The 15,511-nt window shown below is 45.5% G+C and overlaps 1 protein-coding gene across 1 annotated transcript; it reads right to left on the bottom strand.

Annotated features, from left to right (window-relative positions):
* Positions 1-173: 173 nt before the first annotated feature.
* On the bottom strand, positions 174-14,363 carry cramp1 (cramped chromatin regulator homolog 1). Its single transcript, XM_067233119.1, has 20 exons — positions 14,224-14,363; positions 13,473-13,843; positions 12,065-12,264; positions 11,678-11,831; positions 11,274-11,357; positions 10,565-10,613; positions 10,324-10,409; positions 9,941-10,064; positions 9,323-9,404; positions 7,754-8,722; positions 7,043-7,214; positions 6,418-6,584; positions 6,032-6,100; positions 5,859-5,940; positions 5,517-5,624; positions 4,999-5,231; positions 4,666-4,927; positions 4,389-4,556; positions 2,426-2,568; positions 174-2,137 (listed from the first exon to the last, which is right to left on the bottom strand). Exons 1-20 carry the CDS (start codon positions 14,271-14,273, stop codon positions 2,018-2,020), a joined length of 3,693 nt encoding a protein of 1,230 aa, XP_067089220.1. The 5' UTR covers positions 14,274-14,363; the 3' UTR covers positions 174-2,017.
* Positions 14,364-15,511: the final 1,148 nt, after the last annotated feature.

The raw sequence follows: 15,511 nt of genomic DNA, 5'->3' as shown, positions 1-15,511 counted from the left end.
GAAACCATACAGGGTTTGGTGGGTAGACACTGCATACAGGGTTTGGTGGGTAGACACTGCATACAGGGTTTGGTGGGTAGACACTGCATACAGGGTTTGGTGGGTAGACACTGCATACAGGGTTTGGTGGGTAGACACTGCATACAGGGTTTGGTGGGTAGACACTGCATACAGGGTTTGGTGGGTAGACACTGCATACAGGGTTTGGTGGGTAGACACTGCATACAGGGCCAGATAAGCATTGAGCTCAATAACCATGTTGATAAATATACATTTTGTCGATCAAGTTTAAGATAAAAGCAGGTAGCCAATTGTCCATTATTGCTCCTAAAAGTTGATAAAATATGATTATGTTCACTACTTTAATAACAGTAATTGTGTAACTTAGTCTGTTTGATCCATATCATTGTAATATGGCTAATATTTGTTGTACAATACAGTACAGAATATTCAAAATAATGCATATGAAAGGTGTGGAAATGGAAAGGTTATTGATGAAAGGTTTTAGTAGAAGTTGAATCTACAGATCTACATATATGGACGTCTAACTTGTGCATGTTGCTGAAAGCTGGGGTTGTGGAGTTTCTATATGATCTGTAAAGATGTTAAATAATACACTTGTATTTTCAACACCATTTATACAGCTGAGTAAAAACACCTTACAAATTGTAACAAATCTTAAAACAGCAGTTTTTTCGGTTTTAGATTAAGTTCGACATAACCACCTTGTCCATGAAAATAAATACACCCAATAACAATAACTACAGTATTTTACAAAACAGCAGAATACTGATATAAAGAGCGGAAGCTTTGTTCCTATGACGACGCCTACTGCATCCAAGTGTTCAACAATGTTTCACTTGAACCTGTCTTGAGGATTCACTCATTTTTCATATAAAAGTTTGTATATGGTCATGGGGAACCACCACAATACCCAAGGTTCTGTAATGTGAGTACAAGTTACTGTTCACTGTCCGAAGTAGAAGATCCAGTGAAATGAGACCTCCTATGACATTCCTGTGTAGCATAGTAATCTGTAACTTCAGAGTACATTAACAATGTATTTTGAGTCACATTTAATTATTAATGATCCATCCCTAATATATACTGAGAGAGAATCCCCACAGACCTCCTTGTAGGTAATAACATCCATCTCATACCAACACCTGGCCCTCATGCTGTTAGGAAGGAGCTACTCAACATATGGACACTTGAAGGAATGAGGTCAGGACTTCTAACAGAGACAATGCCACCTTGCACAGACGAAAAATTATTGTAAATAAAATAGTAAAAGACCCAATGAAATAATTGCAGCTGCACCATGCGTCGGAGAGTTCTCCAATATGGAGATGGACAACTTCAGTATAGGGTTAGTCATATCTATGATATTTTCATCACAATTTGAGTCATTCCAATATAATATTACAACTTTCTTCCAATGATATCCCTCGATCCTACATAAACCCAGCCTCAGATCCTCACTGCTGCAGGTGTCCATGCCCAGAACCCACAGCCTGTTCTTGTACATTGACATCTTGTGTCACATGGTAACTACATCAAAACCAAGAAATCCTCCATTAGGTAAACATGCTGGGTGACCCCGACCCCGACCAGCACTTACCCTCACATGCTTCCATCTGCGGCAGGACCCACACATCCCTCTGATTATATTTACACTTTAAGAGTGAAGGATTCCCAGGAGACGGAGACAGAGCCAGTCAGGATGTGGCGTCAAGTTCTCTTTCTTTATGAGGTTGTTTTGTAAACATACTCACTTAGTGTTTTTAAGGCTTGTTCAGTGGGCAGAACAGCTGCAAAGCATCAAGGGAAAACCAACCACAAATTGTTGGGACCAGTCCAAAGACACTCCCCTCTATAGAGCAGGTACTAGGTGTGGGTTAGAGCAGGTATTATTGCACTTTCATCACCTGTACTAGGTGTGGGTTAGGGGTTGCGATCAGACTATCATTTTATTGGAGTGATTCAGTGAGAAGACAATTATTGATCGTTGTTCCAGTCAAACCCCCGGAGGTGGAAGGGGCGACTCTGTGACAGACAGTTCCTGCGCCAGGTCGTTGAATCGAGCGATGTAATCCACGCTGCTCTCACTCATCATACAGGCCAGCTGTGTGTCCACCTGGAGGAGCAGCCACAGGGAGGAGGGACACCAGTTACTCTTTAAGAACCCCTGACCCTGGTGCCTTCTAGGCTGTTTGACATGACCAGAGAACCCTTTGCGTAGATATACTTGCCCAAACGATTTTACAGACTGACCAACATGACTAACCTCAATAAAAAATATGAGTAGATATTTCTGTGTGGCAGGACTTAGACAAGACATGGGGTGTTACCGACTAATCAAAAATTGTGCTTAGGAAACTAACAACTACCCATTTGTTAAGTTAAGACAGGGTTAGGGCCTCACCTCTGCAACGTCTGGCAGCCCGCGGGACTGGAAGGAATCATGGGAGTTGCAGTCCAGAAGGCTGGGGCCCAGGAGAGCTGTGCCGCTGGAGGGCCCGGAGCGGGCCAGCGTCCGTCTGCCCTTATCAGGAGACACCAGGCTCGCTGCACGCATCACACGTTTCAAGAAATGTGAGTGTGTGTGAGACAAAGTGTTACTATACATGGCTAGGGATGCAGCGATTAACCAATTTTACTATTAACCGCGATTTAAAACGTCTTGGTTTTGTAACCGTAAAGGCTCAGCTACACCAAGTGTTTCTGTTCCAACTCAAAGGACATTATGGTACATTTGTTTTCTATGAACAACGGTTGCACAGTGAGGAAAATTATACAAACATTGGGAGTTTGCAAATTGTTCTGGAGAATTAACCTCCCGTTTCCCTACAGCGCACCTGCGCGAAATCACAACATTTTCTCCTGTTGGTAGCTTGAGCTGATAGTATGTGATTTACATTTACATTTAGTCATTTAGCATACGCTCTTATCCAGAGCGACTTACAGCAAGTACAGGGACATTCCCCCGAGGCAAGTAGGGTGAAGTGCCTTGCCCAAGGACACAACGTCAGTTGGCATGACTGGGAATCGAACAGGCAACCTTCGGATTACTAGCCCGATTCCCTCACCGCTCAGCCACCTGACTCCCTACATTTATCATCGTGTGTGTTAGTGTAGGCCTACCTACTTTCCATCAGCATAACGTACATTTCTTGTTGTTTGTTCGTTAATTACAGGCTTTAAAGTATAGTATGTATTGTTTTCAAATGGGTTTTATTGCTCAATCGCTAGTCAGAAGTACATGTTAATTCTAGCTTTCGCCCTGTTTCCACAGTCCCTGTGTAACAGCTAATACTGCTAGTGTAGCCTGATTTACTAATGTACTCCAATTGGCTATATACACACACACGACAGTGATATGTATTTCCAGGAAAAATAGGCCAGGTCTAGAATGCTGTGACTTTTAATAAACAGAACAGGTTATGGTAACCCTTAGCTATTGCACTCTTAAGCTAGTATTGCACTCGCTTTTTTCAGCGTTTTTACTGTTAGATAAATCTTACCTTTGTAATTGTCGATGTAGCTGGAAACTTACAATTTGAACCCCTTTTACCTCTTGCTTGAAGGGCAGCAACATAGAATCATTTGTAGATTGTTTATTGTCATTTTGGGATGATCACCCGAACTCCTCGTAAAAAAATAAATTTTGTGTGAGAAACTAACGTAACTGCTAGCTACCGGAAGTTGTGAACCTGGTTTACGCAATATGCGGAAGTGACGCGTGCATATTAATTGTGAATTAGAACTGAAAATGCCTAGTTCTTCATGAGGATTCTCTTGTTCGGAAGGTCTTTCATATTTTGTTTTATTGTAATTAATATTATTGTGTGTCGTTTTTAACACAACCTTAAGTTTTGTTGCAGGCACAAACACTACGCACTGTAACAATAAGTAGCCTAGCTTATTATATTAGGCTACTCATCTCAGTTAAGACTTACTCCTTAGAAGCGTAACTAGAAAATGAGTTTTCATTAATATACGGTTACCACTATGTTTTATTTATTTGGTACTGTATTATTTGGTAAGTGGGATTTCGGTTTCGAAAGGCAGCAACTGTTAACAAAAGCCATCAACGAAATGTTGTACAATAAATCCTCTAATTTAAGAATGTTCTTGTGATTTTATACATCCCTAAAAATGTCAAATCAATTAATGCAATAATTAATCGATAATCGTTAAACCGTGATTATTCCTCAGACTATAATCGGACCATCAAAATCTATAATTGTTGCATCCCTATACTTGACAGTTGTCAGTAATATTCAGTAGCTTTACTAACACAAGAGGCAGAGTTGTTGATGGAGCTCTAGTGTCAAATGTAATGAATGTTTTCTGTGTGCCTGTGTGTGTGCGTGCATGAAACTCACACAGGAGGCAGCCCAGAGAGGAATCTGTGGAGTCGTTGGGGTACCACTGGGGGTCATGGCAGGGTGAAGGAATCCAGCCCCTGGAGGGACTGACAGAGGGGGAGGAGGGCAGCAGCTTGGAGCCCTCGCTGCCGTTCAGCTTGGCTGGGCAGAGCGAGGCCTCGTCACCTGGGAGAGACACCAGGTACAACAACGAATGAGGAGGCAGCAGGTGCATACACAGGGAGAACTCTTACTGTAGAGGAGAAAACCAGGGTTGGGATGGAATCTCAGTCACCATAGTGGGCTGAGTTGATGGCCAGCTCGATGATGGAGTCACTGATGTGTGTCTGGGGCTCCCCGGGGGCCAGGGCTTCTTCAGGGGGGCCGGGGAGGGAGATGTCCAGGAGGGAGGCAACACTGGGCGGGGAGAGGAGAGAGTCTCCTCCGCACGGACCTCCAGGAGACGGGCCGGTCTGGAGAGATGCATGATGGGAAGCCTTGTTTAGCTGCTCAGTGACGTGGGGAGGAAGATGACTTCCAGGGGACCTGGTGCTAGACTGGTAAAACATGCACATGTTCTATGGAGGCCAAGATGGACCTATTTAGAAGCCAACTACTCAGAACTCACCCCAGTTCCGCCCTCCTGTAGAAACTGTGTTTGTGGCCCAGCATGAGCTGCTGGCTCTGGAGCCAGGAGGCTGCAGGGACCCACAGCCTCCATCTCTCTGCAGGGGCCCCCCGTCTCCATCTCTCTGCAGGGGCCCCCGGCCTCCAGCTCTCTGCAGGGCCCCCCGGCTTCCAGCTCTCTGCAGGGGCTGCCTGGGATGATGCCTGCTGACTTGGCAGCCAGATCTATTGCACCTGAAAAAGTTAAGACATACCCTGTTTTAGTATGTACATAATGTACTTGCAATCTTATCAACAACTGAACAGTAAAAATCGGTACTTTTTATTTTGATAGTGGATTTGCTTTTGTTTATTAACGTGCATGCACATTCAAGAAAATAACATTCATTTTAGTTTTTTTCATCTGACGAATATGTCACACAAAACCCCAAAAGAAGAAATTTTATTAAATCATTAAACCACCAATTTTATTAATTAATATTCTTATTCGCATAAATAGAGAAACTTTGAAGAACATACTGGAAAGCTTCGAGGAATTCACAGGACCAGACATAATTGAAGACTTGGTGAGGGGGGGGCGGGAGCAATTGGGCAGCCGGGTTTGGATTGGCCGAAAGGAGCCAGTTCCTGAGGGAGGAGAAAGGAAGTAGGGAGGTAAAATACTCGGGTGAGATTTGCTGGTGAGATCTTCAACTTATGAAATGTATTTGTGTTCAGATATCGGAGTGTCCAGTCAGTGTTGTAGGGTAGACAGATAAGATCTAGTTCCAATGTAAAGACCAAATTATGACAGATGGCAGCCAGCGGCCGGGGCAGGTGGGATGCTGGAGGTGGGACGCGGGAGGTGGGGTGTGATAGTACCTGTGGCGGCTGAGTTGGAGAGGATGGAGAAGGAGCACACATGCTGAGGGGCGTCTCCTGTGGTGCGTGGCAGCAGAGTCCGCTGGGCAGCCGGAGACAGAGAGAGACAAGCTAAGTTCATGTTAACACTGTACATGTCTAAAGGGCCATCAAGTGAAGCGTGTTGGAGTTACCTGCACAACGAGGGGCTTCCGAAGCTGTCGGCTCCGGAACTTCCTCTGCTTTGACAGGAAAATGTCTGACTGCATCCATAATACAAAATTGCATATAGAAGAAACGTTAATTGATGAATTCCAAATATAGTTTCAAGCGGTACTTGAAACCCTAACCCATCTGACCTGAGGGGTTAGATGGCTGAGTGGTTAGGGAATCGGGCTATTAATCACAAGGTTGCGATTCCTGTCCGTGCCAAATGACGTTGTGTCCTTGGGCAAGGCACTTCACCCTACTTGCCTCGGGGGGGAATGTCCCTGTACTTACTGTAAGTCGCTCTGGAGAAGAGCGTCTGCTAAAATGACTAAATGTAAATGTGGTACTGTACATGTAGAGAAGGGCTTACGCTGATGGAGTCTAGCTGCTGCCGGAAGGCCAGCTCTGCCTCCTTGTTCGGGGAGAACATGCGGGAGTGGCGGGAGCTGTTGGGGGGCAGCGTGGTTGGCACAGCAAAGACTCCCCCTTCAGCATCACCGCCCGACACCAGCAGAGACCTGGGCAGGTTCCGCACACCTGCGGGGACAAGGGGAGAGTTCACAGTGCATGACAGGAAGCAGCCCGAGAAAGGAAGCAGCCCAGAAGAAAACTTTTGGAGGCTTGTGTTGCTTAGCAAAGAGATGCTTCTATTACACAGAGTTCTATGATTTTACCCAATATCAAAAAGGTAGTGTACTTCTGTGTTAAAAAAAAAAAAGAACTGTGTTACAGTCTGTTTGAATAATTCAGGCTTCCAAGTGAAAAAAGGTGTTTATTTTACATGAACTCAAAAGGGTAAAAACGGGTACATTCATGCAAGTGATTATGTAGCCTACAATTGTCTGCTGTTTCCTACATTGATCAATTGCTTATGTTATGTTGATCAAAATGTATTATATTGGTTCTCTGTAAAATTCTCACCCAACAAACATCTAGACATTTATGTAGCTATTTATCCTCTCATCACTTAACCAACATGTTTGTGTGTGTCATACCTGATGGTCCAGCGCTGGGCAGGATCACCTTTGCCCCACGCAGGGAAGCCTGCTGGCGGCTGCAGTTGGGGCTGCGCCCCCCCCCAGCAGGGCTCCTGCCTGGGGGGGCGGGGGGCTGTTCCTCCTGGGGGGGCTTGAGGGGGGATGTGGCGGTGGAGCACAGCTCTGGAGCCTAGGGGAGATCAGGTCATCACCACAGTAAAGACAACTGGTCGAGCAGACAGTAAAGACGTTTAACTGTGTTGACCAACTGTACAAACGATTTGCTGGTTTTCACTTTTTTTAAAGTGTTGGGGTCAATAAAATGAACACCGGAACAATTTACAAATATTAAAGTATTAGGTGTGCTAGTTGAGACCCTCTGAGCCCAAGTGAATGACAAAAAATAATAAGCGAGATGTTTCAATCAACTAATTACTCATTTGGTAAGTGTAATATGAAAAGGATAAGCGATGTACTGAAGCAGTACCTGGGCTCAAATGTAATATTAAGTAATGTGTAACTCTTATGTAGAAGTTATGTTTTAATATTTTTAGAGAGAAACCAAAGCTTCCAAGAGACCAGGGCTAAATGTGAGCAGGTAAAAAAATAAATTTAAAATAAAAAATAGAAAAGGAATGTGAACCAAAAGACTATGGACACTTCATTAAAAAAAAGGTCCTATATATTTCGGTGTTCCTTATTGTTCCTGTCCAACTAAAAGAGACTTACTGCTTTGGGGTTGATCTGGGAGGCTGCCAGTCTGAGCAGGCAGCGCAGGACGCGGTGTGTGTTGGCCGGGGGCGCAGGGTGCAGGCGCGAGGGCTGACCCGCACCCTGCCCCCCGCTGGGCACGGCCGGCTGCCACTCGTACTCCAGCTGCAGTTTCCCTGGCTTCCCCAGCATAAGGTACAGCTCCGCTAGCGTCACAGAGCCACCGGCACTCCAGCCCTCCTCCCGGATCTGCTGTGCTGACCTCCCCCCAGGGGCTGAGGGGGCCTCCCCAGACTCCTCCTTCCCAGGGTGCACTGTGCTTCCTGGCTCCAGCACCGGCTCCTCTGAAGCAAGGTGTGACTCTGGGGAGGTCGTGCTGACCCCTGGGGAGGTCGTGCTGACCCCTGGGGAGGTCGTGCTGACCCCTGGGGAGGTCGTGCTGACCCCTGCCATGCACTCCTCTCCGCATTTGTCCACTGAGCTCCCTTGCATGTTCAAATCCCTCTCACCCTCCTTGGCGATCGGCTCCCCGCACCCTTCCCCGCCCTCTGAGAATCCCCTCCCCCGGTCCCCACTCCCCCCGCCGGCCTCCTGTCTGCTAGTGAGCGGTCTCTGTGTTGTGGGAGGTGGAGCAGGCGAGGGCCCTGTGCTCTTCTCCTCCGGCCCCGGAGCGGGCGGTGCCTCTGCTGGCGGGGCTGATGCAGCGGCTCCCCTGGCCGTCCTGGCAGGGCCCCTGAGGACCGCCGCACCATGGATCCCCAGGATCTGCACCCCCGGCAGCTCCTTGGCTCCAGGGCGACACCTGCCGCTCTCCTGCCAGTGCACGGTGCAGGAAGCTTTGGAGTGCACGATGCGTGCCACGCCCGGCAGGGTGGCCAGGGGGCTGGTCTGTGCCGGGTAGAGGAACAGCTCCTCCAGCTCAGGTTTACACGGAGCAGGGAGGGCCTGCTGGGAGCCAAGAGCTTCACTCTCCTGCAAACTCTTTAGCTGGGGCAGGTGGGTTAAGGAGAGGAGTGATTTAGAAACCATCAGGGAAAATGGTTTTGGTTGGTTTCAAAAACCAAAGGACGTAGCCCATCAGAATGTAAAGAACTTGACAACAGAATGTTCAGTTAGTATAATGATAGACATGGGCAGATCACCTTTTCAGCACCACTATGTGATAGATCTGAACATGAACATGGGACTGTTTCCAATCATGGATAATATGTTTATCTACACCAAAGTTTGATGACTGTAGGGTAGGGTATCATATCCAAAAGCCTGAGAACACTAGTCAGATACAGTCTTTAGGACCTGCTGCATGTCAAACCAATACAGACAGTCATGTTCATGGAACTACTCTGGATAAGAGCGTCTGCTAAATGACTAAATGTAAATGTAACTACCATGAAGTAAATGCACACATAAAGGGCACTTCCTTTTACCTCAATAGAGAAGTTTTATACAAATCTTTTCATTTTGTACCGAAAGTAGACCAGTCATCAGAAATGAAGGTTGAAACTTTGCACACGTTGACTTCCTGAAGCCCGACTCAACTCCTGCAGAACGTGTAACCTTCAGCAGAAGGTTCTGTCTCAAGGATACGATGCGTTGGTCCTGGACGGCCCACTTCTGTTTCAGGAACTCGATGAGGCTGGAGACTTTCCTGTGAAGCTCGACCACCATCCTGCGTTATACATGAGAAGAAACAACACTTACCATGACCTGCTTAACAACGTGTACAGCAGTGAGAAGGGTGGGGAGTCCACACGGAGGGATGTGTGAATATCAAACCCTGACAGCATGAGGTGAGGTCCAGGGGAGAAACAGAATGGTGCACATGGAGGCAGCCTAGCTAACACGTTGGTACTCAACCACAAGGACCTTTAACAGGGATGACTGACTTAGCAAAACATTTTTTCAACAGCAGCCAATATCTTAACAGTCATTGTTATGGGGATGACTCCTCAGGTACGCATACAGGCAGTGAGTTTAGGGCACCTGACACAGGTAACCTAGCAACATGTTCAAGTTAGTCAAATCAAGAGATAAGGTGGGAATACATAAAGATGCTGTCGGGGTCAGAGTGCTGTCGGGGTCAGAGTGCTGTCGGGGTCAGAGTGCTGTCGGGGCCAGAGTGCTGTCGGGGCCAGAGTGCTGTCGGGGCCAGAGTGCTGTCGGGGTCAGAGTGCTGTCGGGGTCAGAGTGCTGTCGGGGTCAGACCTGAGACGAGGGTTGTGGGCCAGGCTCTGGACACGGGCCCAGGAGTGGTTGCTTCGTGGCTGCAGCTCCACCGCCACCTTTAAGGGCAGTCGCACGGGCTTCTGGTCCTCCTCATCACTCACACCTGGAGGACAGAAAACCACACAGCGCCACATTCTAAAACATGCAATTAAAGACTAGTCATCAACTCACCACTTTTCAGAAACACCTGACATGTAGAAAACACAGATGGAATTGAGGAATTCATACATTAAAATTGACACCTGACAAACATAGAAATGTGAAATTATGATGACAGTGAAATGTGATATTATGATGACAGTGAAATGTGATATTATGATGCCAGTGCTCCAGAATGTGGAAGCAGTCCTCTCTGTGCTCACCGTCCGGGTCACAGAGTCTCTTGATGGCTCGACACATGGGCGCTTTGATCCTCAGGTTCCTGCCTTTGGAACGCACCGTAGTGGCCCTGACCGGACACAGCAGACCATGACTACAACTGACTTGGTAGACATTAGATGCATGCATGTACACAAACACCACATTAAAGATTGACAAAATTCATTATTATTTGGCATCTTGTTTTATCATCATCCAATTGGTTCCAAATGCAAGGTTTCTTACCCCTGTTGGATGAGTTCATTTAGCTTTGCTACATTCTTGTCGTCCATTACTGCCATGAATGGGAAACAGACAGCTGCTATTAATAACAGGATTCCAACAACAGACTTGCACAATCATTTTCACAGTTTTCCCCATGTGACTCCAACGTACTTAACACTCAAATCACCTCCCTTGTGACAAGCACTAGCAGGTGCACAAACAAAGCTAAAGTGTAGCCAGTATTTCTTTTAAAAATCACAGAACGGATTACACCAATGCTTTGACAAACTGAGACATTAACACAGACACACACCGCCACACGTTATGTCAGCTGCAGAACTGGAGGGTGGAATGGTTCTCATGTAAAAAGAACAAGACATGAAATTGCACAGGTGTCATTGGGTCATGCTCAACAGAAGATAAATAAGTGAGTTAAGTTGAGCAAAGCAGAGTAGCTACATGACAGGGTTTAGCTAGGAGAGGGGGGGGGGGGGGGGGGGAACAGGACAACGGTGGATATTGCTATTAAAAAATATAAAAAGTTTTATTTAAAAAACTTTTTTTCTTTTTTGGGCGACGTAGCCTTAACTGAAAAGTGCTGCGAGAAACCCTGCATGAATAGCTTTTGCATGCTCAACAAGCACTGAAACAGCTGATATCCAAAACTGAGACGCTATCAGGACCCCCAGTACATGCACTGAAACATAAACTGTCATTGTACTTTACTCACATCCTCCAACCTTCTTCCTGAGCTCAGAATAGCAGATGAGCCCATACAGCTCCTGGGAGGACCTCTTCAGCACGCGGGAGTACACTGAGGAGGAGGGACAGGTTACCACACGGCCTGACTGGAATGGCAGCAAACACTGCTGTGTTTGCTGCCAAACAATGGCTGCTCTGAGAACTGGTGTTCACCCAGGCTGCTCTGAGAGCTGGTGTTCACCCAGGCTGCTCTGAGAACTGGTGTTCACCCAGGCTGCTCTGAGAGCTGGTGTTCACCCAGGCTGCTCTGAGAGCTGGTGTTCACCCAGGCTGCTCTGGGGGCTGGTGTTCACCCAGGCTGCTCTGGGGGCTGGTGTTCACCCAGGCTGCTCTGGGGGCTGGTGTTTGTCTCTTCCCTTGTGTATAACTCACCGTTGGCAAAGTCGATGTGCTTGGAGATCTTGTGCCAGGTGCGGTAGTAGAAATGGCGGACCTGCTCCTTGTTCTTCACCATGCTGGCTGGCTTCCCCTTCTTCCTATACTTCAGCGCTATGTTGGTCTGGATGGCTTCAAAATCCTTCCCATGCTAAAGGAGGAGAGGATTGTTTGCTTTAGAGGCATAAATCAGAATCTGACATTTGAAGCCCTTTTCTAACCGCTTGAATGACAAGTGTTTACTCTTAAAGCCATTTTTGTGTTATATGTCCCTAGTAAACTAACATCTACTGGTAAAATGACCTACTTTTGAGTGTTTTTCCTACATTACAACAATGCTGTTCATAATACTTAATGTTACCTACAACTGAAGAAAACTTCTACCTCATAGAGACCCTCAAAGAAGCTGTTTTTATCGTCCGCGCTCCAGGACTCCCACTGCCGACGAGCCCTCTTCTGAATGCCCCCCAGCTCCTCCTTGTCGCTGGGGCCCTGGCTCCTGGAGGCTGCCTTGGCCCCCCCTGGCCCGGACACTGGGCCAGGCTGACCGCTGGCCACCTGAGCAGAGGGCCCATTCTCAGACCCTGTTTCAAACAGTGAGGACAAGTGAGAAAACATTCTGTTTACATTTACATTTAGTCATTTAGCAGACGCTCTTATCCAGAGCGACTTACAGTAAGTACAGGGACATACAACCGAGGCAAGTAGGATGAAGTGCCTTGCCCAAGGACACAACGTCAGTTGGCATGACCGGGAATCGAACTGGCAACCTTTGGATTACTAGCCCGATTCCCTCACCGCTCAGCCACCTGACTCCCTGTCCCTGTTTGTATGTGAATGTGTATGAATTTGACATTGCATGAATACTGCGCAAAAAGAACAGTGAATTGAGTTCTGAAGAGTGATGTGTGACAGACAGCTAGTGAGGTGTGACAGACAGCTAGTGATATAGTAGAAGAGAGTGATGTGTGACAGACAGCTAGTGAGGTGTGACAGACAGCTAGTGATATAGTAGAGGAGAGTGATGTGTGACAGACAGCTAGTGAGGTGTGACAGACAGCTAGTGATATAGTAGATGAGAATTATTGCCAACAGGAGAACCTTTACATCATTCAAAACTGAAGGCTAGCTGGCTTTCTTAATTAAACCTCTCAATTCAATTATTATGTTAAATTCCACATTTGACCAATGGTGAATTGCATTTTATAGCAATGTTACAAATGCATTGGCCAGCATGTAGAGGCAGACTTGCATAGAGTTGAACCATATGAAGATGTCAGTTGTGAAAAATGTCTGGACAACTTGTGTTTGTATTCCTGCAAGAAAGTGATGAGACTTTTGTTTGCAACAACGGTCTTGTAGCAGAGCTAACTTGTGGGAAACAGTACAAAGGAACATGTGTGTTTGCATCCCAGAACCCCTTTCCCCCTCTGTGAAAAGCATTGTATTGCATATTGCAAATACCACTATATAAATTAAGTTTGATTTGATATCATCCCTGATTTTGGTCTTTAGGCCATAGGTATAGCACTCTGATCAAAATGGACATGACCATGTCTTACCAAGTCTGACTGACAGTTGCGACCGAATTCAAGCTACAGTTCAATGTGGTGTTAACACCAATATGACGAGTCAGTTCTGTCATCAGAGCACCACAGTTTGTGGATCTGGGTTAATAGATCCGAAGGCCCAGCACCAAAAACAGCGTGTGCTCTCTAGTGACCTATGTAATCCCTGCAACTTTCTACTAACAATCCACAATTCGTTTGCGAAGCAACCGGTATAGACTTACCTTTCAATTTCGAATGGCCGTGACCATTGATAGTTGTGGCGATGGAGTCTTTACGGATCCGTTTGCTCGGAGGTCGAACACTGGATCTCAGAAAATGATGTTGATCATGGTTTTGAAGAAATGGTACTGACGATGTCTGGGGACGTTGGGTTAAATCAGATCCTGACTGGTTTGGTACAGGGGTCGGAAGCACCAGTGGTAAACTGGTGCTGCCCGTAGTTGATGGATCAAGTATTTCCATTCCGTCTCTCTTTGTACTACGCTCCTCGCTCCCCTGATCACCGCTCTCCTCTTCGTCACAACCTTCATGCTTTCTGAACGAATTATTCACTCCATGGACACCGATGCCGTCCCTCGAGCCCACTGTCATCCTGACAAAATACAAGAGAAGCAACTGTTTGAGTTTTAACAAGAACACAGTACAAAAACAACTTAGAAAGACGACGTTCCCTTTCTCTCAACATGGCCGCCACTGTTTGTTTCAAATCCGCTCTCATCGTCCCAACAAAACATGCAATATGTCTTTAATGCTAAATGTCTACATTTTAATTCCATAGGATACATTTTCACAACAGAAAATGGACCAACTGTCTTTGTTACTTCAACTTATATTTCCAGTATACCTTCTAGTATTGTCAGTGAAATTCAAATGCAAGCGCCCTCAGTTAAGCGCCCTACAGCAACGACATCGACAAATCTTTCGGCGCATTCGACCTCTAATTTAACTGTTTCTTTAATGAGACAATGTTACCCATTTTCATGGTCTTCGGTCGCAGCTGATGTTTTCCTTCTCTTCACCATGGATCCGACGAGTTTAACAAGCAATAATTGATCGAATTACGCATATTAAATGCACGAACGGATCCTTGCTACGACTACACTCCTGCTTCGTCTGAGCTGGCCAAACTCTGCGCAGTTGATTATGTTGTCTGTATCCTGAAATCATACTCATTACATTACGACCAATGGTCAATTAAAAACGGCAATTGTCGTTAATTAAGATTGATATATAAAAACGTAATTAAAAGTGACCAGATTCATCTGCAAAGTAAAGAGAATGCTTTACTTGTCTTGGAGTTTGTCATACGTCATCGTCTACTAAAAGAGCATGTTTACATTTTTACATGACCAACACATTTAAAAAAAATTATAGCAGGCAGACAATCGCTTTATATCACCTCAATTGGGTTGATGCGATTCTAAAATATACCTTTCCCTCTGAGAAAGTGTATTTGTTATACAAAAATAGGGCACGTCTTTACCATTTTCCAACACAAAGCTAGTGGATAACCAATCCATGAAAATTACCAACACATTTTGGGTAACTCATGGAACTACTGAGCAGGCAGAAACTTGCTTTAAATCACCTAAATTAGGCAAATGCGATTCTGAAATTCCCCAACCCCTCTGGAAAAACATAATGCGTGTAGGCCACTAAAATGTAGGCACGTCATTCACATTTTCCAATTCAAAGCCATGAATGAATAAGCTCACATGCACGTTTTCAAAGCTGTGGTTCATACATTTGCAACAGAAATCTGTTTGAAGAGAAAATATGGTTGCCTAATACTTAAATTTCTCTTTAAAGTGCTCTGATTGGATACCAGCAAAACTGTCGATGATCTCTCTCACTGCTTGAGATGTTATTTAACTCAATGTACATTTTAAGGATACTGTAACTGGATATTGCTACACTCAACTACCTCGTTAACCTACTTATTACATTGAGAAAATACGGAAAATGAAGCCATAAAGTTCGATATCATGTTTGCACATACATGTTTTTAATCTTGCTTGCATAAAATTATATTAATGCTGACAATCACTACCCTGACGTTCCGGTTCATCCCTTAAAAGTAACCGAGAACTACCTTATTGAACCTGCCTAACTAGCTAGCATTGTAGCTTCCTAAATTCGCCAGGGACCAAGTAGCTAACCTAGCAGCTAGCAGGTAGGAGCAATCCTAAACTTTTTCGTTTTCACATAAATAAATGATAACAGAAAATTAAGTGATAAAACATTAGTACGTCTTATTACC

The sequence above is a fragment of the Osmerus mordax genome, chromosome 3, assembly GCF_038355195.1.
Source record: "Osmerus mordax isolate fOsmMor3 chromosome 3, fOsmMor3.pri, whole genome shotgun sequence".
Lineage (NCBI taxonomy): Eukaryota > Metazoa > Chordata > Actinopteri > Osmeriformes > Osmeridae > Osmerus > Osmerus mordax.
The sequence above is the reverse complement of the archived record's forward strand: the minus strand, read 5'-3'. Positions and strand labels throughout refer to the sequence as shown.

Excerpts from the sequence above, each read along its gene's own strand:
- cramp1 (XM_067233119.1), bottom strand. The coding sequence starts at position 14,273 with ATGGTGAAGAGAAGGAAAACATCAGCTGCGACCGAAGACCATGAAAAT. Across the intron at positions 10,065-10,323 it reads GAGACTCTGTGACCCGGACG|GTGTGAGTGATGAGGAGGAC; the intron begins GTGAGCACAGAG and ends TCTGTCCTCCAG. Across the intron at positions 6,585-7,042 it reads GCCCAGCGCTGGACCATCAG|GTGTGCGGAACCTGCCCAGG; the intron begins GTATGACACACA and ends TTGTCCCCGCAG.